The sequence below is a fragment of the Lactuca virosa genome, chromosome 3, assembly GCF_052849685.1.
Source record: "Lactuca virosa cultivar CGN04683 chromosome 3, Lactuca_virosa_CGN04683_v6, whole genome shotgun sequence".
Lineage (NCBI taxonomy): Eukaryota > Viridiplantae > Streptophyta > Magnoliopsida > Asterales > Asteraceae > Lactuca > Lactuca virosa.
Window position 1 is genome coordinate 9,665,951 of NC_136428.1, and position 27,158 is coordinate 9,693,108.

General features: G+C 35.3%; 1 protein-coding gene and 1 long non-coding RNA gene across 5 annotated transcripts; both read right to left on the reverse strand.

Annotated features, from left to right (window-relative positions):
- Nucleotides 1-376: 376 nt before the first annotated feature.
- LOC145165192 (uncharacterized) lies at nt 377-20,471 on the reverse strand. Of its 4 annotated transcripts, none has more exons than XR_013739949.1 (5): nt 20,075-20,471; nt 19,865-19,922; nt 18,839-18,898; nt 18,425-18,562; nt 377-998 (listed from the first exon to the last, which is right to left on the reverse strand). It is a non-coding gene; the product is annotated as an uncharacterized LOC145165192 (long non-coding RNA). The 4 variants fall into 4 exon arrangements; XR_013739947.1 differs by having other exon boundaries at nt 377-4,645; XR_013739946.1 differs by having other exon boundaries at nt 377-4,663.
- A 4,318-nt stretch (nt 20,472-24,789) lies between these two features.
- On the reverse strand, nt 24,790-26,944 carry OZS1 (C4-dicarboxylate transporter/malic acid transport protein). Its single transcript, XM_079083874.1, has 3 exons — nt 26,266-26,944; nt 25,382-26,187; nt 24,790-25,306 (listed from the first exon to the last, which is right to left on the reverse strand). The coding sequence occupies exons 1-3, from the start codon at nt 26,809-26,811 to the stop codon at nt 24,964-24,966; spliced, it is 1,695 nt and encodes a 564-aa protein (XP_078940000.1). The 5' UTR covers nt 26,812-26,944; the 3' UTR covers nt 24,790-24,963.
- Nucleotides 26,945-27,158: the final 214 nt, after the last annotated feature.

Below are 27,158 nucleotides of genomic sequence, written 5' to 3' on the forward strand. Positions count from 1 at the left end.
ATATGTAAGCTTATCATTCAACCCAATTTGGTTCTAGAAATCATGAAGCATGATATACCAAAATTCCTGAAAGGTAGTATAGAGGTTGGGAAAGCCCACAACACACCTTCTTAATCAAAATCAAGGATCCAGTTGAAGCAATTGAATTCAAGAAAATGGTTTTCCTTAAGTATGAAGGAATTCCTAATTCCAAGAGGATGTCAATGCTTACACATCCATAAAGGAGTCATGAACCATAAGCTAGAGATGATATCTACCATTATAAAGCTATTGTTCTAATCAAATTCAATGAATCATTACTAAATCAAAGAAAAAGACCAACAATTGCTCATTCAAATACTAAGCTCATGATCAAAGTAACAAATAACCATAAGAATTAATAACTAAGGATCATAAACATGAGATAAATGACAAACAAATATGAATCCTTCAAAAGTCACAAATATCCAACAGTTTTATCCCAGATTAACCAAAATAAAGAAACTAGCCACTCATGGCAACAACACAATAATCACAAAAGTCTTTTAACATCAAGGAATTAGCAAATACTAGAAGAATGAGATGAGGAATGCTTCTTGCTCTCCAAAATCACCCCAAGATGCTCTAATGGTGTCGAAAATCCTTCGAGGGCTGGAAGACCTAACCTACAAGGTAAATGATGGGCCAAATGACTAAAATGCCTCCGGAAAGGCAGTTGCACAGGTGGGCACACATAGTTGTGCGAGTGGAGACCTCACCCACACACAAGATGTTGAATTCTCATTGTTTCACACCTCTTATCATTCAAATATAGACTAATCATCTTCTAGCATCAAAATGGATAATCCAAACCCATATTCAAGTATCCATGACCCATCCAAGTCTTCAACACACCAAGCCCAAAACTTCCAATATGGATCCAATAAAGCCCAATAGCTCATCAAAAGTCCACAAAGACCATAAACTCAACAGCAATACAATCTGCAACCACAACGAGACTCCAAAAACCTGCAAAACACCTTATGCAAAACGGAACCCGATACGATCCAATATAAAGAAAAGATAAAACATGCAATGCAAAAAAAGATTAAAAATGCTAAAATAAACTACATAAAAGAAGTAAATAAAATAAATTATCAGTGGGCGCCTTCTATTTGCGCCGCCAGGATGGTACCATCGAACTGCTTGGCTAATCCACATATGTTTGTTACAATTCATGGGGTGTTCAACTTGTTCTGCAAGAGCATGATAACAACTCTGACAAAAAGCTATATTGCATGGTGTCAACTAGTAGTATGGCTCAATCCAAGCATAGAAGAAATAACAAAATTCTAAATGTTGTTGCGGTGGAGGAGGATGAGGCAGGCGGACTGGGTGCAACGGAGGAAGAGGCTGCTGCGGTTGGTGCGGCCGGGGTTGCAGTGGTTGTGGAGGAGGCGGACAGAGCGGGTGCATCGGAGGAGGAGAACCTAGAGGAGGCTGCTACGGTTGGTATGGGCGGAGTTGTGGTGGATTAGGTGAAAGATCTTGTATGCACAAAAATCACTATAGAATAATATTTTTAATGACATATGATCATATATGGTCACAACTTATAGCAAGTTACTACTAGTTGTTTATTTATTAGTATACTTTGATTATTAATAAATTTTATCAACACTTGTATTTAATTAGAAAAACCTAATTTTATGAAAATAATATTTTCTGACATAGTGGGAATTATTGTTTATATGAAATAATAATAATAATAATAATAATAATAATAATAATAATAATAATAAGAGAACAAAACTAGCTTAAATATCATATGGTATGAATATTAATGTTGTGTATAAAATTTTGGCCACTCTGAATAACCATTAAATTTCCATCCAAATAGATAGTTATGAAAAGGTAATTAGTAATTGAAACTTGTCTCCTTAAAGCATCATGCCAGATTTTTAGGACACAAGGTATGGCATTGCTTTTTATTGGTTTAATTCTTAGACCATGCTTGTAAGAAAGCCCAATGCTCTCATTATTTTAATCTTGCTTTTGTGCTAAGTGTTGGTATAAAAGAAAGGCATGAGACATGAAAATGATCTAGTTCTTTTGGCTTGTTTTATTCTTCTCTTTTTCTCTCTAACAGCCGAGAATCCAAAAGGTTCTCCCCTCTCCATCTTTTGCATTTTTGGTGTAAGTTCTTGGTAGATTAAGTTGCTTCTCTTTAAGGACTTATTTGGTATATGTCTTAAAGCTTAAGAACAACTTAAAAGAAGTCAAAGACTAACATATACTAGTTGTTATTGGTGGGATGTCAAGTCCACCAAGCAAATTACACCCTTTGCTTGCAAATAAAACATAATATAATGGTAAAAAGTGGTATTGATCATCGGGGACATGGTTATATTCAATCACCAATGCAATCCAATAGAACTAGTGTAATAAAACTAACTAACTAAAGTAAAACTAAAATGGGGGATTTTGTGATTGTTTGAAAACTAAAAGAATTGAAGAAGTAAAATACTTGCAACTAAGCAAGATGGTGAAATGCTCAAATATTAGAGAGAATTGGTGAACTAAGGTAATTCAGCACAATGAACATTTGTGTGTTTGTCATTAGGACTCGATATGCAAACTTATCATTCATCCCAAATTGCTTATACCATTCATGAAGCATGATATGCCAAAATTCTTCGAAGGTAGTATAGAGGTTGGGGAAGCCCACAACACACCTTAATCAAAATCAAGGACTCAATTGAAGCAACTGAATCCAAGAAAATTGATTAACCTTAAGAATAAAGGAATTCCCAATTATTGGAGGATTTTAATGCTTACACATTCCATAAAGGAGTCATGATCCATAAGCTAGAGATGATTTTTACCGTCATAAAGCCCTTTTTCTAAATAAATTCAATGATTCATTACTAAATCAAAGAAAGAAACCAACAATTTTTCATTCAAGTACCAAGATCATGATCAAAGAAAGTATTAAACAAGCATAAGAATTATGAAATAAGGATCAATAACATAAGATAAATGAAAATCAACCATGAACCCTTGAAAATCCACAAATATTCAAGGGTTTTAGCCCAAGTCAACTAAAATAAAGAGATTAGCCACTCATGGCAACAATAAAATGATCACAAAAGTATTATAACATCATAAAATTAGCAATTACTAGAAGAATGAAAAGATGATAGCTCTAGATATCCAAAAAAAACTCCAAGGTGCTCCAATGGTGGAAAAATCAAAGTGATGGCTTCCAAACCTAACCCCCAAGGTAAATGATGAGCCAAATGACCAAAACACCCCCGAAAATGCAATTACATTGGTACATTCTCAAACTTGTGCGGGTTTCCAAATATTGTATAGAACTAGGAGGAGCATAGACATGTTCCTAATCTTGTATGAGTGACACATACCTAATGACAAGAGATTACATTCTGACTATACAAGGTCGTTTCACCTTGACTCAGAAAGTATTTCCAAGATGAAAGACCTATGAAAGACAAGATGCATTCTTGGTATGTAAAATCTATAGAGATAAATAAAGATAAATGTTAAAGGTTGTAATCTTTATGCATATGTTTATAATATCCTGAAATAGATCAAGATACAAGAATACTTTGAAGGAATTTTTGGATTGCCACATGGTACCGTTTGAACCTGCCTCAAAAGGACCTAGCACATATGTTTGATCTAGATAAAATGGTTTATATTCAATTTGCTTGGCAAATGAATCCATTATTTATGACGTATTACGTACAAGACTATGTATATTATGCTCTGAATATATCATAAGATACCAATTGGATAGACGGGTAAGTTACTAGGTGACTATAAGGACATTTTAAGAGTACTTAAGAAGAACTAAGAAAAATATATATATGAGATAATCAGTTTAGAATAAGATCTTTATGTAAAGAGCTACATGAGATGATAAATTCAAAATAGATAAATATAATTATGAATTATAATTGGATTATGACTTCATTATGGAATGAAGAGTATGTTTTATTGGAATGAGGTCCAAGGAAAACAAAATTGCACAATCTACTATATAAGAATAAATTGCTACTTCAGAAGTTGAAATCAAATATGATTGGATGAACAAGATCATTGAAAAACTAGGTTGAGTCTTTCCATTCAGAGATAACCTAGAAATCTTTTGTGACTTATAGGGTGTACTTAATCAAGTAAAGAAACTCTATGTCAAATCAGAACAACAATCATATTCTCCAATATATTTAACTATACTTACAGTAAATTCAAATATGGAGATGATAGTATTTGTATAATTTACACAAATTAAATTTAGTCAGACCCATTAACAAAGTCCATCTTTAAAGCTAAGTATGAATGGTTACACTTCAACTATAGGGCTTCATTATTCTAGAAATGAGATTTTGATTTGAATTTAGTATTTGGATATTGGAACATTAAGACAACAACTATTATATTGTTTTGATATATTGATATGATCATCACATCTGTAACATCCTAAAATTGTGATAAATTTTTTCATTTTAAAAAGAAACCATTACTTTCATTCACCAAATATCTCAAAGAAAAACACCAAGCACAATATCAAAATATCAGAGTACAAATATCAAAAAGTGCGGAAATCATCCGGGGACGATGTTGTGCCATCATGTCCGGACCTTCCCTTTTGAACCGGAAGTACCTGAAACCATAGAAATAACTGTATGCATAATGCTTAGTGAGTTTTCCCAAAGTACCACATGCCAAACAAACAACTGGGCCTAGCCCTAGGGCCTATTCTAGCCCAATACACAAATATTGGCCCAACCGTGGGGCCCAACCCTAGGGTTTCTTCCAACCCATCATATACTCATGGGCCCATCCATGGGGTCTATTTAAACCCAAATCATACAAACTTTTGGATTAGGTGTCTAAGCGCATAACTATAATTGGTATGTACTTGACCCGATAGTAGCATGGTCCATGTCGGGTTGCTTTCATCAGGACAATTTGATAGGATGAATATTTGAGTAAGAGGTTATTTGTAATTTATTAATATATTATAAGTATAATATATTAATTGATAAATCATATTATTTAATTACTATTGATCAAGAATTAATTTGGAATTAATTTAGTGATCAAAAGAGACTAATTAAATTAACGGGGACTGGTTAAGTCAATCAGTAATATTTATAGTTTGGACCAATGATCCATATTGATTAGGATGGACTAATTCTATGTGGGAGTCCATGAAGAGTTAGTCCATAAGGCCCATCATATGGATTATTGGATTGCTTAAAGGATTAAGTAAATGGGCTAGGGTTTACAAGTTAAACCTTAGGAATTCCAAACTATATATGTGTAACCCCTTTAGCCAAAATTGGTCCTAGAAGAGTGACATTACAAGAGTATGGATGGTTTCTTGGTGCCTAACCTCTCTCTCAATATTCTCCAATTGTTCATGATGTTTGTGACTTGTTTGAGGCACAACACTTGGGGTGCTAAGCTCTTAAAGGCCAAATTCAACAAGCTAAAACAAGAGGTAATCTTCTAACTTACTTTTATGATTCATATGTCAAATTGTATGCTAGTTGTAGGCTTCATGCTTTGGATAATTTTTGTTGCATGTATAACTAGAGAAAACTTAGATCCAAAGCTATTAGGGTTGTATGTACACCATAGGAGTGTTATAGTACATAAAACCCAACAGTGGTATCTGAGCCATGGGTGTTTTCTATTATATTGATGCAATTGTGTGATTTTCAAAAGCTGAAAAATGACAATTATGGATTCTGCCAGGGCCTACTCGACGAGTCCTTCAATGAACTCGACAAGTAGGTGCCTTATGAAGATGAACTCATCGAGTTCATAAGTGCACTCGACGAGTTGGATCGTCTGTGAGCAGATTTTTTGAGTTTTTGGCCTGTTTTGGATTAGGATCATTACCACAAATTGTTTTGGTTCATAAAATTTGATTTTACTAATATGGTAATGACTATCCTCATCCAAAAACATGATGATTGTCAAATTTTAAGATAAGTACTTGATTTTATGAAAAACTAATTATTTGTAAAATTTGAATCATTTTGATATATGAACCTGAATTAGGTCAAATTAGTTAAAGATAAAATTATTTGATTATTTTATTAATTTAAAAGATTGATCTAAAAAGTTCATGAAACCTCCATAAGTTATGGATATGAAAAGTCTCATTCATAAAACATATTAACTCCTTAAGTTATGAATTCCAAGAGTCTTTGAAGGTTACAAATTTTAATCTAAATGGATTTGAAGAGTTTCATAACTTGCCCTCAAGTTATGGAACTTGGAAAGTCTCTTTTATGGAATTCTAAAAGTGTTGAAGAGTTACAAAACTTGGCCTCAAGTTTTGGAATTTAAAAGTTGATTAAAAAAAGGTTTTAATTGTGAAATATTAAATGCTAAACCTTTTGACTTTATAACTTAAGTTTAGAATTAAAAGTTTTTAATTATGGTTTTGTTGATAATTAATTAAAAGATTAATTAAAAGAGTATTAATAAACCCGTAATTATATGGTTTGAGTTTAATTAAATTAAAGGTCTAGTTTAATTAATAGATTAAACCACTTAGTATTTTAAATGTTTAAAATACACCCATATATTATATAAAAATAAAAGTTTAATATATTATATATGTATAAGTAGAAGGTCAGTCTTACCGTTAGTAGGCCTCATTCACGAAGCCGGTCTATAAGGGGGGTATAAGGTTACTGCCTATAAAATGGTGGTTTAATGGATGTCCACTCTCACCGACCGCTTCCTTGATTGGTGGAGGGTCGTTAGCCGAACGGGTAAGATAGGACTCAAAATCACACTAAAAGTATAATGAAAATACTAAGTAACTAAACACTTATAAATTCCCAATTTTAGTTACATAGGAAAAATGTGAATTTGGTGCTATTCCATGAAATTGCACTTTGCACCTTGTTAAGTCGTTAGTGGAGCGTGTGTGGTTAACCGGCACACAAATTTGGGACTAACAATGTGTTGCAAAGGGTAGCTTGATCGAGATTAAACATGCCATTGAAAAATTTCAATGAATCTCAAAGAATCTAGGAATTTCAATTCATTTAAAACCTAATGTTCATTTTCGTTTTACACAGTGGAAATTGGTAAATCATCATTTACCTACCTTCAAATATTTTACAATTGGATTACGGCATTCCTCTTCCGAATTGTAAATTATTGTGTTGGATCCTAGCTTTAATATTTCATTTTGGGTGTTATATTAAGGACTTAAATCAACTAACTTGAATTTCTCCCTACAGATGTCTAGTTCATACAACTATGGTCTTACCGAATCTTTTGGAAAAAGCTTTCCACATGAAGATGATATTCCACATTTGGATTGTGGAAATGGAAATCATACTTCACTTCCTCAACCTCCTCCAATAATTCTCCCTAACCCACATCTTCATCGCCTTGAAAAGTTCAAGGTCACTCAAGCCCTATTGGCTAGCAAACACCAAGATGGAAGGTATGTGTGTGCACATTTCTTGGACATCAAGTCACACATTGACAGACTGGGAATGTTGGGTGTCGTCTTCCCAAGGAAGTTGGTTGTTGACTAGGTTCTTCAGTCACTTCCCGAGTCGTATAGTCAGTTTGTTAAAGACTACTATATGACAGATCACGACGTGACCCTTATTGATCTTACTTATTTGCTAATTGATGTTGAATCAGAAATAATTTGGCCTACTGGTAATGCAAATTTGATTGGAATATCTACTTCCCAAACTTCCATGGACATTGAAAATGGAAACATTGGAAGTCCAGAAAAGATTTCTCTTCCCAAATGGTAAAGAGAAAGGCTAAGTATGAGATTGTCCCATGTGCCATTCCAAAAGAGTCTGTTTGTTTCTATTGCCAAGAGATGGGGAATTGGATGCGAAGCTGCCGTATCTACCTAAAGAATCATAAGGATGGTAAAGTCAGAGTGTATGACTCTGCTTCAGGTAAGTCCAATATCTATCTCTATTAAGTTCCTATTTGTAGATTGTTAATACATGATAAGATCCCATTTTGATGTTTTGTAGGATCGAAGAAAAGAAAGGAAGCTTAAAGGAAAAGCATGATGAGTCTGATCGCGAAGAGATGGTTTTCGATCGCTTGATTTGATGATCAGAATTGTGTGCTGCTACTTAGGAGTTATGATAGATTTCTTAGAAATATGTAGTAACATAGTTTTCATTTGTAATTGCATTGTAAGGACAAGTTTTCCGCAACTTTATAAATAAAGGAAATTTTGATTTTATTTTATTTTATATATTTCCTTGCAATGGTATTTGTGAAAATTGATGTTTGTATGTTTCTATTTTTAGCAATATGGATTTGATTCTTTTATGGTAGTGTCTAAATTTACCAAATAAGGAAAGATTCTCATCACCAAGTTTCAATTGGATAGAAACTTGGAATCATGTGACTTGTATTGTATGATGAATGAGAACCTTCATCTTTGGGAAATTAAGACTAATTCCTTGGTCACATATAGATGTGAGTCAAGTGAAGGACTAGGGAATCTAGTACATTATGTTGTGCACTGGTCAGGTCCACCACAAAGATCGATAATACTATTCGTCATGATTTACTAAAATTTTAGTAAATATGGTTATGCTTACAAGATTAAGTGTAATTCTGAATCATTGAAAAAGTTTCAATGTATGGCGGAAAGATAAAAGTTTCTCCAATCTGAAAGGAAAGGAGAATACTTTAGTATCATGTTTTATGATCATCTTAATGATTATGAAAACCATATCACAATTGATCCTCTAAGGACACCTTAGTGCATTTGTATGACTAAGAATAGGAATCGGGAATTGTTGAAATGGTTAAATCAATTAAGGTGAGTCATACTTCGTTCCAAAATCGATTCTTAGAGTTATTCTCCAAAATTATGACTTGAGTGACATATCTTAAGTAGGTTATAACACATTCAAATTGGTATTTGTGATGTTTTGGATAAAACAAAGACCAACTAAGACCAATTGTGTGAAGTGTTATTCTTGATAAGAATCCGCACTAACTCTTGAATATTTGTTTGTCAAGGAATGTTTCCTGACAAGAGAATCTTATATATCAAGAGGACAGTGGGAGTCTTAAAGATCTTGAATAGTTTCAAGAACTAATCAAGAATAAAATCTATTGTTTATCACTAGCACACGACTTGAGGTTTGTAACCTATCGTGTTGACATATTCTTGTTTACGTGCCCATTTCAGTTGAAGTTGACAATGCATGTGAGTTCTATGAATGCTCAATTGTTTTCATAACAACATGGAAGCAATGATAGGACCTTGTGCTGCCATGTGGCAAGAAATTAAGATTAAACAAGTTCGATCCATATGAGTTTGGATTTGTCACTAACCTTGTCTTGTGATTATGGTTATGACAAATTCACATGGATAGGAACACATACACCATTAATCTAAGTGACAAAGGTTTCTCTCCGCTTCATGAAAATGATTGTGAGGAAACATTTTCACTAAGTAGATTTTAAGGAGATAGCATTTGTGATATTTGCATTCTCAAATTCGATTATGATTACGGCATCCCTCTTCATAGTTCGAATTGTGAGAAATGGCAAATAGTTTGAACATCTGGGACTTACTGTTGTAAGTTCTGAAATAGTTTAGACACACATATGAGCTTTCTTATAAAAGATGTATGAGCTTAGATAAAGGCTTATCGAAGCATCTCGTATCGGAAATCTGAACTTTGGAAAGAAATTCAATAAGTATTGATTTCTGGAAGTCCAGCTGATTTTGGATACATGTCAAAGCTAGTGGGAGCATAAATGTTATGCTAGTAACAAAATAATTGTTATGCTAGTGGGAGCACAATCATTACGTTAAGTGTTGCGACTTAGCAATGTTAATTATAGAAAACAAAAGTTTCAATTCGCAAAGTTGCAGAGTTTGAAAATTTGTTTTGCTATAACTAAGGGAGAGGATACTTATACTTTATTTCGAATCTAAAAGTTTAGATTGAAGTATTAATCAAACTTAGTCATGGATATATATATGAATACCATGTTGAAATACTTCAACATGGAAATTCTGTATATGGAAATATTATAGCAAAAGACTGGTCAAGTATCATGTATTTATGTAAGACATTATGAATCGTATCTCATATGCTTCGGATATAGGATCGATTACATATGATATAATATTCACATGTTCTAATTTTCCATATGCCTATGGCATTAAGAGGGAAAAAGGACTAGAACCGGATATGACTAAAGTGGTTAAGCAACTATTAAGGACAATCTAAGGATTGGTCGCTTAACGATAGTTGGAAGTATAGTATTGGTTGGACCATATTGACATTATTATGAATAGCCAGAGTTCCATTTATAATGAGTTGTCATATGGAATATATGGAAATGTTTGCATAATGGGAGTTGGATCTTAAGAATCTATGTGAAAGTTAAAAACTTTTGTGCAAGAAGGATGTTCAAAGGAATGTACTTTGAATTTGAGACTTCGCTTCCTCGGAATTGTTTTGTTATCAATCTCCAATGGAATACCTTGTAATATCATTGGCAAAGTCTTCGTGACTTTGGTACCATGACATTACAAAATCAATCATTGCATGATAGTTTAGAATCTTACACTTATGATAAAGATTTGGAATTGTGAAATGAGTTTCATTGAAAATGTGTCTATTTCACAAAGTAAGGACCATATATAAACATAGTGTGCATTCTTGGAGCATGGTATAACTATTGTTTTAATTCAAGTATTAAGTTGATTAATCGAAACATTATACAATGAATAATGTGTAATAAATATGGTGATTAAATAAAAGGTGTTTTGTTTATATTCAAAAGTTTTGAGACCATATTGAATTCGATTATTCTTGTGTTTCACTTTGCATGTTTTGAATTCCCGAATATAAGATTATTCAAACTATCCACAGTTGATCATACTTTGGAAGTACGTATTGAGGTAAGATTGTCATGAATCCGTCTGTAGATTGTCTAGAGTGTTTAGACATAGCACAAGTTTGTTATAGTATTCATGAGTACTCCTGTAATAAGATTTGAGTATTGGATTAAACCCACGCTCATCTGAATCACTTCATGGATTTCATCACGAGTGATTGTGAGATGATAATATGAAACGGAGACATATAGTTGCATTTTACAATTCGGTTGCACATTGATGATATGTAAACGCACCAGTAACTTGGTGTTATAAAACATATTGTTGTGTGTGATTTGATGAGTAAATAGAGCAAGAATATGAGTCGAAGTTTATCCGTTCCTTTTACTCTAAGAGGGATAAAAGCGATATATGTTGGCCCCTCGATGATTTAGTGATGACAACCTAAGCGCTTGGCCAAGCCTGGACTAATTTGATTTGTCCAATTAGTCAGTCGTCATAAATCGGAAATCAGGAAACAACACATGAACAGAGAGAATGATTATAATCCATGTCTTAGTTCATACGATATCTAGAATGGAGGAATATATGATCCCTTATATAATGGACGCGTTATTGATTAGAGTTCGACAACGGCTTTTAAGAGCTACGATTGCTAATCGAATTTTGGAGTCGTACTTGCAATAATAGTTATTAGATTTATCCAAGTGGGAGACTGTTGGATTAGGTGTCTAAGCCCATAACTATAATTGGTATATACTTGACCCGATAGTAGCATGGTCCATTTCGGGTTGCTTTCATCAGGACAATTTGATAGGATGGATATTTGAGTAACAGGTTATTTGTGATTTATTAATATATTGTAAGTATAAAATATTAATTGAGAAATCATATTATTTAATTACTATTGATCAAGAATTCATTTTGAATTAATTTAGTGATCAAAAGAGACTAATTAAATTAATGGGGACTGGTTAAGTGAATCAATAATATTTATAGTTTGGACCAATGATCCATATTGATTAGGATGGACTAATTCTATGTGGGAGTCCATGAAGAGTTAGTCCATAAGGCCCATGATATGGATTATTGGATTGCTTAAAGGCTTAAGTAAATGGGCTAGGGTTTACAAGTTAAACCTTAGGAATTCCAAACTATATATGTGTAACCCCTTTAGCCAAAATTGGTCCTAGAAGAGTGACATTACAAGATTATGGACGATTTCTTGGTGCCTAACCTCTCTCTTAATATTCTGTAATTGTTCATGATGTTTGTGACTTGTTTGAGGCACAACACTTGGGGTGCTAAGCTCTTAAAGGCCAAATTCAACAAGCTACAACAAGAGGTAATATTCTAACTTACTTTTATGATTCATATGTCAAATTGTATGCTAGTTGTAGGCTTTATGCTTTGGATAATTTTTGTTGCATGTATAACTAGAGAAAACTTAGATCCAAAGCAATTAGGGTTGTATGTGAACCATAGGAGTGTTATAGTACATAAAACCCAACACAAACATGTAAGATTCACATAATAACTAGCATATAGTATAACAACATAGTGGGCCAGCATTAGTGCCTTCGACCCACAAGCACAGTGAGAAGACTCACCTCTAACTTAAGATAACTGAGTCACACACTCGAGCTACTGCTATCATGGCTCCTCACACTAATCAAAACCCAAATACAACCCTAATTAAAATCAGGGTTTAACCCACAATTAATGGACCAAAGCATATTGATTTTACCATGGGCAAAAGACCATTTTTCCCTTTTCAAGCATGACCCAAAATACAAGGTCCAAAATCCCTAACAACCCAAAGCCCAAAAATAGCCCAAGTAGGTTTTCTGGTAGTACGCCCAACGTACTACTTATTACGCCCACCATACAACCTCTACTTGGAAGGTTTACGGGGAAGCAATCCAGTATGCCCAACATACTCAAGGATACACCCAACGTACCCTTCATACATCCAATTTCTCTAATAAGGTCATAAGACTTAAGACTTAATGTCCAAACTTCAGATCTAACCCTAACAAATGTCTAAAACGATAAAGTTGTAACCTTTATGCATTTACATGGCTATAAGGGATCCAAAATCCAATCCTAAGTCTTATTTATGACCAAAAAGCTTACTTAATCAATCATGCACGATTAGGAAAGATCAATATCCCATTTTTATGAACCATAATGCTCTTAAATGAAAGGAAACACTCCTCATTAGATCTAGAGTTGCTCAAACTCCCAAGATCTAAGGCTATGGGACCACTAATGAACAAATTTTACTATATAGCTAGATCTAAGGAAATATGCATCAAGTTTAGAGCTTTATACCTTCTAGAGGTTGCTAGAGGTGTGCTAATCTCAGATTCACAATGCTTTTGGAGCTTCCAAGAGCACTCCAAAGATCTCCTTCCTTCAAGAATGGACACACAACACTCAAAAAGTTCAAAATCTCACCAAGGGAGGTTAGGGTTTGCAAGGAGGGTCATTTAGAAGATGGAGGTTGAGGGTAAGGGAGGATCTAAGATCATAATGTTCTTTAAATAGGGTCTAAACCCTAAAAATTAGGGTTTTCCCTCTACATGAGTACGCCCAGCGTACACATGTGTACGTCCAGTGTACTCGAGAAATCCACGATCAATCCTTTAGCTGCCTGCGCCCGGTGTACCCATCTCGTACGCCCAACATAGGGGCCATTTTGTATACTTTTTAAAGAACAAACCACAAATGAAAAATACATGGAACACTGGTGTTACAAATCTCCCCCACTTGAATCAGACTTCGTCCTCAAAGTCGGCCGCTACAAACAAGTGTGGTTAGTGCTCCCTCATCTCATCCACAGGCTCCCATGTCCACTACGAGCCCTTCCGGTGCTGCCATTACACCTTCACGGGGTTCACCGCCTTATTACGCAAAGTCTTTTTCTTTCTGTCGAGAATCACAATCGGCGTCTCCACATAATTCAGGCCATCATCGACCTGAATATCAAACACAGAAATCAACGCCGAATCATCAGCTACATACTTCTGCAACTTCGAGACATGGAAAGTGTTGTGGATCTGACTAAGATCATCTAGAAAATCCAACCGGTATGCAACCTTGCCAACTTGGGCGGAAATCATGAATGGACCAATAAATCGAGGGCCCAGCTTGCCCTGTTTCTGAAACCAGATGACACCTATAGAAGCACCAAGTCCCCCACTTGAAACTGGAGCCGAACGTCGCCAATCTACATAACTCTTCTACCGACTTTATGTGACTCGCAACATGTCGTGCACCTGCTGAATCAACTCAGTGGTCTTGAGCACCACTTCAGTACTTCCCATGACCCGATGCCATACCACGCCCCAACAAACTGGAGTCCTACACCTCCTTCCTTACACCATCTTGAAGAGTAGTCGATCAATACTAGCATGATAATTGTTGTTGTAATAGAACTCAGCCAGAGGAAGGTAAGTATCCAAACTCCATCCAAAATCTAACACGCACGCTCGGAGCATATCTTCAAGCGTTTGAATCGTCCGCTCAGTTTTTCCATCGGTCTGGGGTGGTATGTTGTACTGAAATGCAACTGAGTACCCACCCCTCGTGAAAGTTCCTCGAAAACATGGAGGTGAAACAAACATCTCTATCTGAACCCACCGATACGGGCACCCCATGTCGAATGAAAAACGTTCTCTTTCTTAATCTATCAACAATGACCCAAATATAATCAACTCCACATGTCGTCATTGACAGCTTTGTGATAAAATCCATGGTGATCTCTTCCCACTTCCACATAGGAATGGGTAATGACTGCATCTTGTCATGGGGTCGCTGATGTTCATTCTTGACTTTCCAGCAAGTCAGGCACCGCTCCACAAACCACGCTACTTCCCTCTTCATACAGGGCCACCAATAACTCAACTTCAAATCCTTAGACATCTTTGCGGCCCCCGGATGGATCGAAAACTTTGACTTATGAGCCTCTTTTAGAACTCTCTGCCTCACCCCCACCAGTAGTTGGAACCCAAATTCTACCACATTGAGTCAACAAACCCTGACTATCTCTCACGAATAAAGGAATTTTCCCCCTGATCCACTCTGCCTTCCAATTCAACTTTTCCAAACCCTCCACCTGAGCCTTCTTGATTAAATCCTACAAGGGGGATATGATAACAATCCTCATACATATATCCCCTATAGGTGTACTCACTGCCTTGTGACTCAAGGCATCAACCACTACATTGGCCTTCTCAGGGTGGTATAGGATCTCGCAATCATAATCCTTTACCATATCCAACCATCTCCGTTGCCGCATATTCAAATCTGGCTGATCCATCAGGTACCTCCAACTCTTGCGGTCGGTGTAAATAGTGCAACTAACCCTATACACATAGTGCCTACAAATCTTGAGGGCAACCACAGCCCCCAACTCCAAACCATGCGTAGGGTAATTCGCCTCATGAGGCTTCAACTGCCTTGAAGCGTAAGCAATCACATGACCCATTTGCATAAGAACAACTCCCAAACCCGATATAAAGGCAACACAATAAACCACAAAATCATCCATACCCTCGGGAAGCATGAGAATCGGGGTCTCACACAATCTCTGTCTCAATGACTCAAAAGCCAACTGTTGATCTGGCCCCCAACAAAAAGTAACATTCTTCTTTATCAAACGGGTGAATGGTACAACAATCTTGGAGAAATCCTAAATAAACCTCTGATAATATCCTTCAAGGTCTAGGAAGCCACGAATCTCAGATGGGGTCCTCGGAACCTCCCATCGCATCACGGCCTCGATCTTGGTCGGGTCGACCAATATACCCTTCTGGTCGACGATGTGCCCCAAAAACCGCACCTCGCGTTACCCAAACTTGCAATTGGAGAACTTGGCATATAGTCTCTCCCTCCTCAGGGTCTCCAATACCTACTCCAAATGATCCTTTTGCTGCTCCTTGGTCTTGAGTAGACCAGAATATCATCAATTAATATGAGCACCGACCGATACAACATCGACCTGTATACTCGGTTCATGATATCCATGAACAATGTTGGTGTGTTGGTGAGCCCAAAAGGCATCACCATGAACGATGTTGGCGCGTTGGTGAGCCCAAAAGGCATCACCATGAACTTGTAATGACCATAATGAGTTCTGAAGGTCGTCTTCTACACATCCTCGTCTCTGACCCTCATCTGATGGTAACTTGATCGCAAATCAATCTTGGAAAACCAAGATTCACCCTGAAGCTGGTCAAATAAATCGTCGATCCTCAAAAGTGGGTAACGGTTCGCCATCGTTAACTTATTCAAATCTCGGTAGTCAATGCACATCCTTTGTGAACCGTCCTTCTTCTTCACAAACATGATTGATGTTCCCCAAGATGAGCTACATGGCCAAATAAATCCCTTTTCTAGCAGCTCCTAAAGCTGTGTAGACAACTTCTGCATCTCCGGTGGTGCCAAGCGATACGGTACCTTAGCTATTGGGGCCGCACCAGGAACCAGATCAATCCGGAATTTAGCCTTCCTCTTTGGAGGCACTCCTGGCAAATCCTCAGGAAACATATTGGGGAACTCCCGAACAATGGGCACCCAACTCAACGTTGTTGTGCCCTCAACCCGAGTATCCGTCACATAAGCCAGAAACCCAAAAAAACCCTACTGAAGATATCTCATGCCCCTCGCAGCTAAACAAAGAGTCGGTCCGTGCGAAGCTCCCTTGCAAAAAAATAACAAGTTCTCCCCCACTTCGGGTTCAAACTCTAACTAGCTGGCACTCACATTCAATTATGCCCCCATTGGGGCCCAACTAGTCCATCTCAATAATAACCTCTGACCCTCGTAGAGGAATCGAAACCAAATCAATAGATTACCTCTCGCTGAACAGGTTCAGAACACACCCAGTATGAACCCTCACAGAATGATCACTAACAATTCTGACCTCTAACGGATAATCTAGAATCCCATGAGCATCAACAAAACTTCTTGCCAAGTAGGGAAGTGTGTTTTGGGCAGAAAACCCGAATCGGACCGAACAAAATTAGGACCGAATAAGTTGTTTGGGTCGGTTCTAGGGTATGTATTTTTTGCTTATTTGGTTCTCGGGTTATTCGATCCGGGTTACCCGAATAAAGGCTTAATCGGGCCAAAAAGTTCGAACCCGAAATTGAAAAGTAAAATTTTTTAATCCCTCCTGATTTGCCTTGTGTAGTAATGTACGTACCCTCTACCCAGCCAACCTAATCGAATACGATTTCAAAAAAAAATTGTCGGTATTGAATCATGAAGGCCAAGTCCATTCGGCTAAACAGAATCATGATCCACTTTGATCCATCATTGTTCGTCAAACACCAAATCAAATCCCTAAATTCGTCATGTCTAGTGGCCTCTTGATTCATTCATGCAACTAGCCACTTGATTGTTGATACTGTGATCAAATACCAAAAACAGAAAACACTCTTCTAGTATGAAAGCGAACTCCATTCTAGTTTCAAGAAATTGAACTCTATTCTTCGTCTTCAAGGAATCATTCAAGCCATGGAAAATTGGGCTCTAAGTCTAGAAACTCAAGTAAGCATTGTATCTTAATCTAGTACTCAATCTTTCAATGTGTTATTATATATGTTACTCATTAAAATTTGAATGTGTTAATCTACTATTCAATCTTTCAATGTGTTATAGTGTATGTTATCAACTGAAACCTTTATATTGAGGATAAGAGAATCTACTACCTAAGTCCACATTAATGAGAAAAGAATCTATTTAAATGTTAAAGAACCTATATTGATATTTTGTTATATTAAAATGATTGTGTTATTATGTTGTAGATTGATGATGAAGATGTGTTTGTTGATAACGCTCAAGTTGAAAAAATAAGCGGAACAAGTCAAACAACAAACACAAAGAAAATGAAGTATACCCAAAGGGCGGCTTGTTGGGCCGATTATGATGTAGTTCATATTGACAAAGTTAGACATAGCAAATGCAAAAAGTGTGGACATTGCTCAAAACCGAATCCGGAAAAAACGGTACTTCTAGTATGATTAGACATACGAAAAGATGTAAAATGAACCCAAAAAAATTTAGAAAAAAAAATTAGAAAACCAAACAACTTTAAATTTAAAAAAAATGAAAATGGGGAGAATAGTATTGGGACTTGGAAGCATGATGAGAAAAGAATAAAAAAAAAAGTTTTGTTAAACTTATTTGTAGTTGGAGAATTATTGTTCAAGCTTGTAGAGAGTGAATCATTTATTGAGTATACAAATGCATTGAACGGGAAAGTATTTTGCCATGTAGAAAGATAAACAACCCTACTTGTAACATAGCTAAACAATTAACAATTGCCTAAATTGAGAAACTAAGATGCATGAATCAAAATCAAATAGAACTTCGAATTCATACGATTTGGACGCATTTTGTCTTAAATTCCATAAACAAAGCGATAATCGAATCAAGATAAACGATGATCAAAATAGTTTGCAAACAATGTAATTGAGAAACTACAATGCATTGAATATAAATCAAGAACTCCAATTTCATTTTAATAGAAAAACCATTACGTACCTGATGAACGATGTGGACACATTTTTTGATAAATTTCGTAAACGGAGCGATGATATTGTTAGATGTAATTGAGCAACGAACTGTGCACTGAACTTTTGAGCGATGAATTTTAGACGAAACTAAGCCGCTTTTGTTTCTCTTTAAGAGTGTCGTTTTCATTTTTGTTGTGGGTTTTGTTTAAAATCAAAAAATATATGTTAAAATTCAGCTTCATAATAAAAGCTTCATAATAAAGGCAGGAAAAGAAGAGTTCATATATGAATATACAGGACTTACTGAAATCACATAAGAAATCCACTTTTGTTTTCTCTTTAGAGTTTCATTTGCCATGTGGTATTAATTTACTATTTTATTATATAGGTAGATGCTTATAGATGCAAACAAAAAAATCTTTCCAGAATTCGATAAACTTACTTGATATTTCTAACCAAGAACGAAAGATACCAATTTTGCCCTTTGTGATCCAGAAAACACCTGCAAATCCAAAATAAGTGGTTAGTTAAATAAGTAATGTCAATCTAATCAATATTCAAAAAATGAGTAATAATTTGAAAATATAGAAACTTTAAAAAAAATGTTAATATGCTAATTTTTTTAGAGAATATGCTAATGTTCATAGTTCAATGATTGTGTGTACAGATCTACCAGAAAATTACAATGAGAAAGAATATAACAAGATTTTCAATTAAGAATCCATAAACATCAATAGAAAATGAATTTTCATGGTTTAATGGTAGAGCATAAATCTTCTTTGCATAGTTGGGATGATTTGGTTTCAAACCAACAAAAAGAATTTTGTCACAAGTGCTTATGTTGTTTTTCAAACCGAGAAAGTTATAGGCTAAATATTTATAGCATATTCGGTTCTTATGTTATATTTTCTCACAATGACTATCCTTCTTTTTATATTCTTAAGTTATAGGCTAAATATTTATAGCTTATGTTGTTTTTCTCACAATGATTTGGGTTACTTGATTAACCTATTAATAAATGTAATAAGCTTTGATCCATGAAAGATAACAAAAACCCACAAGTATATTTTTGAAGTGATTTAAACCAGGCCTTATATTTATCCCAATATTGTTTCCTTAAGCATTTCATCGAATAGGTGGTAGACAGGTAGACCAAACAAAATTTCCAAGTAGCCAAATCAAGATCTCGAATCCCCACATATCCAAACAAACAAAAAAATTCTACAAGAAACACTAATTTGTGATTTTAACACCAAAAGCAATGGATGCGTCTAGCTTCTGTATGAGTGTATCGTTTATAATTGAATTTCTCAACTTATTGAACACTTCAGCAAAAGTCTAAAGAAAAAGGGGAATCCTATTGAAAGGTCCGATTCAAATTTATGAATAGCATAACTATGATAGTTAATGTTCAAACTACAAAATCTGACACCCTCATCGCATAAAACTCAAAATATCTTTTACTTACTTTCACAAGAACCCAGATGAATTCGACCATTTCTGTTGTTGGTCAACTCAAATTCCACCTACAAGAAATCCAAAAAAAAATCAAGCAACTTAAGTAACAATCATTTTCATGTAGTTGGAACTTTAGCACAGATACGATGAAGAGTCAAAATATCATTTATTAAGAAATAGACATATGGTCAAGTGGAATTTGAGTTACTTGTTTTCTTACCTTTCCTTGATCTGATAGTTGTTCCACTACAAATACGAATCGTCAATTAAAATCAAAACAACCTGCTTTCTGTGTGTTTTCGAGAATACCCTTCAATCTGGTTTCTTGCAGGAACGAATCCAGTTTACCCTGCTCCATCTGTTTCATTGTTATCTTTGTAGACTTTCAATACAGGCTCAAAATCAAGATATTTAAACCACACATCCAATTCAAATTTGAAGGAGATTTCCTTCCTGATTTGTTGATGATTCTTCCTCGTTTTATGGGATGCACTATTCAACAAAAAATGAAAGTCAATTGATAGCAGTGAATAGGTCGGATTTAAAGTTTATGGAGTTTATAATAGCAAGGGCAGTTTTGGAATTTCACTTTGAACGAGAGGAGCTCAGGAAATGTCACGTGGAAAAAGAGGTACTATTTTATTAGAATAGGAGAGGAGATGTCTTGAATTTGGAAAATAGTTGTGCTCCACTTTTGGGTGGGTATGGCTTTCTTTGTAGTTGTAACATTCTTTTTATTATTATTCTATTATTTATAGTATCTATAATTTATAAATTTAGATTAATACTGCAAGAATACCGTTTCTATAAATAAGGCGACATAATTTTAGAGAAACGCAACAAGCTTTGAAAGCCTTAAAAGGTTTAATTTTTTTTTTAAGAATTGGGTTTGTTTGACTTTCAAACATGAACTAATTTTGTTAAATATATTTTTTTTAAGAATTGGGTTTGTTTGACTTTCAAACATGAACTAATTTTGTTAAATATTTTTTTTCAAGAATTAGGTTTGTTTGACTTCCAATGGCCATGTGGATTGGTCAGTAGACAAGCCAATTTTGTAAATCCTCTTATGAAGTTATGTGTAGGTTTGTTTGACTTCCAAGGGCCATGTGGACTGTTCAGTAACACATAAAGATGATTTGGTCAAAAAACAAGTCAATTTTGTAAATCCTCTTATAAAGTTCTGTGTAATATTATTAGTTCCACATTTTACTTTTGTACCCTTTGATATTCAATTTATGAAGTTTGAACCTCTTGTATGGACTTAAGCTACGAAGAATACAAAATCTTCACCATAAAATATAAACGTTGAGATTGTATGGTGAAATTCAATTTAAATATAAAGTTATAAATTATTTTATTTCTATTGAGTGATGTAAATTCCAGTAAACAAAAATAAGAAAATTTATAAAAATTATACTTAAAATTTCATACTAAACTTATAAAATTAAACAACAATGGAATTGTATGATGCTTTTTATGTAAATACAAATTAAATAACAGTACGTTGCTATTGCTTGCATCTCACTTGGAAAACTTGAGAAAACAAACAATCAAATATAGTAGTGTACTTTTAGACATAATCCTTTTATAGCATGGTACTTTCAGAAACAATTCTTTTATAGCAATGTGCTTTCAAAATCAATCCTTTTATAACATTGTACTTATTAAGATCCTACTTGAAAATATTGTTTTAGAGTTCCTTGATGTTTATTGAGCATTATACATTGAAGATGGATTCAAACGAATGTTTAATTAGATTTTTGAAAATACAAGACCAAAAGGTAACGGCTTTTGGGATAATTGTTGTATTTCTAATAGAGGTTAGATGAAAAAAATGTAGTTTGCAACCATGGAATTACTTTATTTTTTATGTTTATTTCACCCTATTTAATATTTATTTTAATCAATCATGGTTTCCACGGGTTTAAAACTAGTAAAACCAAATAAATTGGGGTATATTTTAGACGCATAATATTTTAGTATATACTGACCTATAATGGACACTATATATCAGTTTGGACTTTAACGTAAAAATTAAACCAAACGAATACGGGCTATATAAATATTATGCATAAAATTAAATTTTAGTATATACAGGCCAAAATTAAACTCATGATAAGTTTAATATCGAATGAATATTGATGGTTTTTACTTTTTACATTAACTGTTCTGTTTCATTTGATATATATGGACCTAGATGGACCTATAATAACTTATAATCCTAATGTCATATTGGTATTATGGTATATATGCTTATATTAGCCTTCGATTTATTTTAGTATGTAAAGGCATAAATTATCCTATTATATCTCATGCTATTGTACATAGTACATAGTATATATTTCCCTGTATTAGAGCACCTTATTACATAGTACATAGTATATATTTCCCTGTATTAGAGCACCTTATTTTTCGATTTAACATATGTATTGGCCTTCTTAAGCTCATTATTTTTCATTTTAGTCCCGTTTAGGAATTCCATGAACCAGGCTCTTTTCTTTTAAGTCAGTGGTAGAGTAATGACATGGTAAGGCGTAAGCCCTCGGTTCAAATCCGATAAGGGGTTTTGTATTTTTTTCAGTCATAGTATTCATATTTGAAAGAAGAATAGCGATATTATTAATAGTAATAAAAAAGTAACCAACTGTATAATATTATCGTCTAATGAGTTATAGTATATTAGTTGTTAGAGTATATTAGTTATAGTTATCACCGTATTGGGCCCATGTTAGGCCATTGTATATTTTAGCATATATGTGCTTATAACTAGGCTTGCACAAAAAAACCGGTTTACGATCCGAACCGGTGGCCGAACCGAAAACCGGTTCACCCTTGAACCGGTCCACTGTTGAACAGATCCGATGTCGAATCGAACCGCCGGTTTGTAGTAATTAGGACTTCTAGTCATTCGAACCGGTTTTGAACCGGTTTATGCTGAACCGATCTAGAAAACCGGTTTTGAACTGATTTTGAACCGGTCTAGAGAATCGGTCTTGAACCGGTCTTACAAACTAACGATGCATATATTAGCCATGATATCCTAAGAAACAAAACAATCATTGTAAAAAAGAAGCAATTCCGTCCGATTTTTTTTGAAATGGTTCACCGAACCGGTTTATGGTGAACCGATTTGAGGTGAACCGGTTTGTACTGAACCGAACCGGTTTGTATAGGTTCGAATTATTTTGGTGGTGAACCGGTTTAGGGGTGAACCGGTTTTTGACTTCGTTGACCAGAACCGAACCGGTTTTTTGAACCGGTCCGGTTAAAAAAAAACGGTTTGTGCATGCCTACTTATAACTATAGTATATTAGCCAATTGCTTAATCCAATTAACCCAAAATAATTGGGCCTTTTTAGGTCCAGGCATACTCAGGGCTTAGCCCGTTGGCCCCGTTCACATGAAATTCCACATATGTGCCTATAATATGAACTGGTTTGTTCTAGCGCTCTAGCGTAAGTAAGCATTATGCGCTGTTTTTGAACGATTTTTCTCTAGGTTTGATATTTATAGAGTTCTATTAAGTAAAATGAACGTAAACTGATTGAATCGATGCCAATTTAAGCCGATTATTATATATTATCGTAAATAATTCAGACCAAATAATCTAAAAAGTATACGTTCAATTAATTAATCTAGGAAGATACAATAGCATTACATTTGCATTTGATGATAGATCGGACTTGTTTAATACATTCATATGAAAATCACAAACTATAGAAGGCTCATGGCTTCAATTACCTATACGAATCTCACAACTTGATATTCTTAAGCTCATTATTTTTCATTTTAGTCCCGTTTAGGAATTCCATGAACCAGACTCTTTTCTTTTAAGTCAGTGGTAGAGTAATGACATGGTAAGGCGTAAGCCCTCGGTTCAAATCCGATAAGGGGTTTTGTATTTTTTTCAGTCATAGTATTCATATTTGAAAGAAGAATAGCGATATTATTAATAGTAATAAAAAAGTAACCAACTGTATAATATTATCGTCTAATGAGTTATAGTATATTAGTTGTTAGAGTATATTAGTTATAGTTATCACCGTATTGGGCCCATGTTAGGCCATTGTATATTTTAGCATATATGTGCTTATAACTAGGCTTGCACAAAAAAACCGGTTTACGATCCGAACCGGTGGCCGAACCGAAAACCGGTTCACCCTTGAACCGGTCCACTGTTGAACCGATCCGATGTCGAATCGAACCGCCGGTTTGTAGTAATTAGGACTTCTAGTCATTCGAACCGGTTTTGAACCGGTTTATGCTGAACCGATCTAGAAAACCGGTTTTGAACTGATTTTGAACCGGTCTAGAGAATCGGTCTTGAACCGGTCTTACAAACTAACGATGCATATATTAGCCATGATATCCTAAGAAACAAAACAATCATTGTAAAAAAGAAGCAATTCCGTCCGATTTTTTTTGAAATGGTTCACCGAACCGGTTTATGGTGAACCGATTTGAGGTGAACCGGTTTGTACTGAACCGAACCGGTTTGTATAGGTTCGAATTATTTTGGTGGTGAACCGGTTTAGGGGTGAACCGGTTTTTGACTTCGTTGACCAGAACCGAACCGGTTTTTTGAACCGGTCCGGTTAAAAAAAACGGTTTGTGCATGCCTACTTATAACTATAGTATATTAGCCAATTGCTTAATCCAATTAACCCAAAATAATTGGGCCTTTTTAGGTCCAGGCATACTCAGGGCTTAGCCCGTTGGCCCCGTTCACATGAAATTCCACATATGTGCCTATAATATGAACTGGTTTGTTCTAGCGCTCTAGCGTAAGTAAGCATTATGCGCTGTTTTTGAACGATTTTTCTCTAGGTTTGATATTTATAGAGTTCTATTAAGTAAAATGAACGTAAACTGATTGAATCGATGCCAATTTAAGCCGATTATTATATATTATCGTAAATAATTCAGACCAAATAATCTAAAAAGTATACGTTCAATTAATTAATCTAGGAAGATACAATAGCATTACATTTGCATTTGATGATAGATCGGACTTGTTTAATACATTCATATGAAAATCACAAACTATAGAAGGCTCATGGCTTCAATTACCTATACGAATCTCACAACTTGATATTCGATTTGTTCTTATTCTTTCTCAAGTGTTTGCTTATCTCCTGAACCGTTCTTTCTGATCGACACCAAGGACTGCTTTGCCCAGCGCTTCAAATTCATAGGTTTTTTCTCTCTGTCTCTGATATGTCTCGTCTTAGTGATTGCAATGGCGAGATCATTAGGAAATAAAGTCTGCCAAAAAAACGCGTGAAGTAAGGTAGATACAAATAGGACCAACACCATGGTTGATGAGAGAAACGACAGTGTCAATGCAATTCCCTTGCTTTCGACACTCGGATTATATTCTGCGTATTTGATTGCTGCGATTGAAATGGTAGTCATTGGGAACGTGTAAGACCACCAAGCTACTGAAAACCTGCAATATAATGAATCGAATCATCAATTTCAGAAGCAAAACCTTAATCGGGGATTTACTTTTTTACACTATTACCTGAATCCCCAAAAGAAATTGAGTCGTACAACAAGAGAGATATAAAGAAACAGTGCAATGAAGTAGCAAGTCCTTGCAGACCCATCGAATTCACCATACAGAGCCTCCCAAGCAATACTAGCAGCAGATGGAGCTGCAATAAACATGGAGTAAACAGGATGCAACTCCTTAGGCAAAGCTACACTTGTAGGCAATCTCTGATACAATGTCACAAAAAGGACAAGATAATGAGCAAACCCAACTGCCCAAAGAAACTTCCCTGGTTCTTTCCACCCAACTTTCGCAGCCAAAACTGCTCCAACAAAGTTCCCAACAACCGATAAATGAGAAGAAGGGTTAGCCACTTTACAAAGCCTTCTCTTCCCTCCAGAAAGCCATTGCCCATAGATTTTAAGCTCGAGAAGGAAATAAGGTATCATGAACACACACCATAACGCTGGGTGAAGCTTCTTTTGAGATATCATAGGTGGAGCCCCTATCGCCAAGAACATGCACACCACCCATGGTGCAAAAAAGAAGTTGATACGAACAGGGTGGAAGTATTCTCTTCTAATCGCTTCAAAGTAGAATATGCATTTCAGAAGGTAAGTAGTAGTCACACATACAAGGACCAATAGTGCCAAGATCCAAAGAACAAGGTTAATATATGGTGGAATATGTAAAAACTCGGTGGCTGGGCTGATTGAAAGGTTGTGCCATAGTATCGCTTGGCTGCTTAACCCTAGACACATACCAAAACAACCAATTGGGAATCGAAGTAGAAATGGCCATTGTTTGTCTTTCGGTAGAAGAATGTCTTCGGTATCCTGCAAAGAGTGAATGGCAAATAGGTAATTAAAGGGTTGGTGTCTTAATACATTAAGACAGAAATAATTAATATATACCTTGACTTGATCAAGTTCGGGTCCTGTAAGAGCAGCAAAGTATCTACCAGCAGGAACACTTTTATTAAGAGATTCATCAAGAAGTCCAACACCTTCATCACCATTCTTCTGAAACTGATCAACCCCACTTTCTTTTCTCAATGGCAACATAAAAGAGTTCTGTTTTCCTAAAGTGGATTTTGTTCTGAACATATTAAAATCTCCTTTCTTGTAATTTGAGTCAACTCCATGACTATGAGACGAACCAAACCCTCCAAAACTTCTTCCACTTCTTGGAAGCGTTTTTTGTTCATTCTGTGCTTTGTTAAGCTTGGAGACGCCTGTTTCTAGTGACACTTGCCTGCTGAAACCCCTGTGAATATTATTACTTCTTTTGCCATCTCGAAGCCTGGTCAACTGTGGCCGGTTTGACCGTGGTTTTTCTGCCATTTTAGTACCTTGTTTCACTTCTTCTTCTTCTTCCTCTTCATCTTCTTCATGAAATACTTCATGGATATCGACAAAATGGATATTTGTTGGGTTTTGGGAACTCCGTTCCTTACCCATTTCCTAAAACTCTGAATAAACTATGTTTAGTTGCAATGCAAGCTTTTAGGCTAGGCTATTTAGTTGTTTTTATAGTTTATAGAATGCATAAAATTTAAAAAGCAAGTCTCATCATATATTTGTAACGTAGAAATGTGGAAGTGCAAGGATAATTTTGTTGTAGTTTCACATGCAATATATGTATTGATCAACGCTGTTAGGGGGTCACAGGAAGCGGTTAAATTTGTGGTGAGTGTTTGTATTGAATTTAATGGAAAGGAGTCAAAGAGGGGCTTTTTGAAGGGGTATCTCGTGACACAAGAGGACTACTGTATTATACAATTTCTATTTTCTTCCAGGAACATATA

What these genes read in the sequence shown, in the direction of transcription:
- OZS1 (XM_079083874.1), bottom strand. Translation starts at nt 26,811, where the DNA reads ATGGGTAAGGAACGGAGTTCCCAAAACCCAACAAATATCCATTTTGTC. An exon ending in CCGAACTTGATCAAGTCAAG is followed by an intron (nt 26,188 to 26,265) that starts GTATATATTAAT and finishes CACTCTTTGCAG; the next exon opens with GATACCGAAGACATTCTTCT. An exon ending in AATTTCTTTTGGGGATTCAG is followed by an intron (nt 25,307 to 25,381) that starts GTAATAGTGTAA and finishes ATTATATTGCAG; the next exon opens with GTTTTCAGTAGCTTGGTGGT.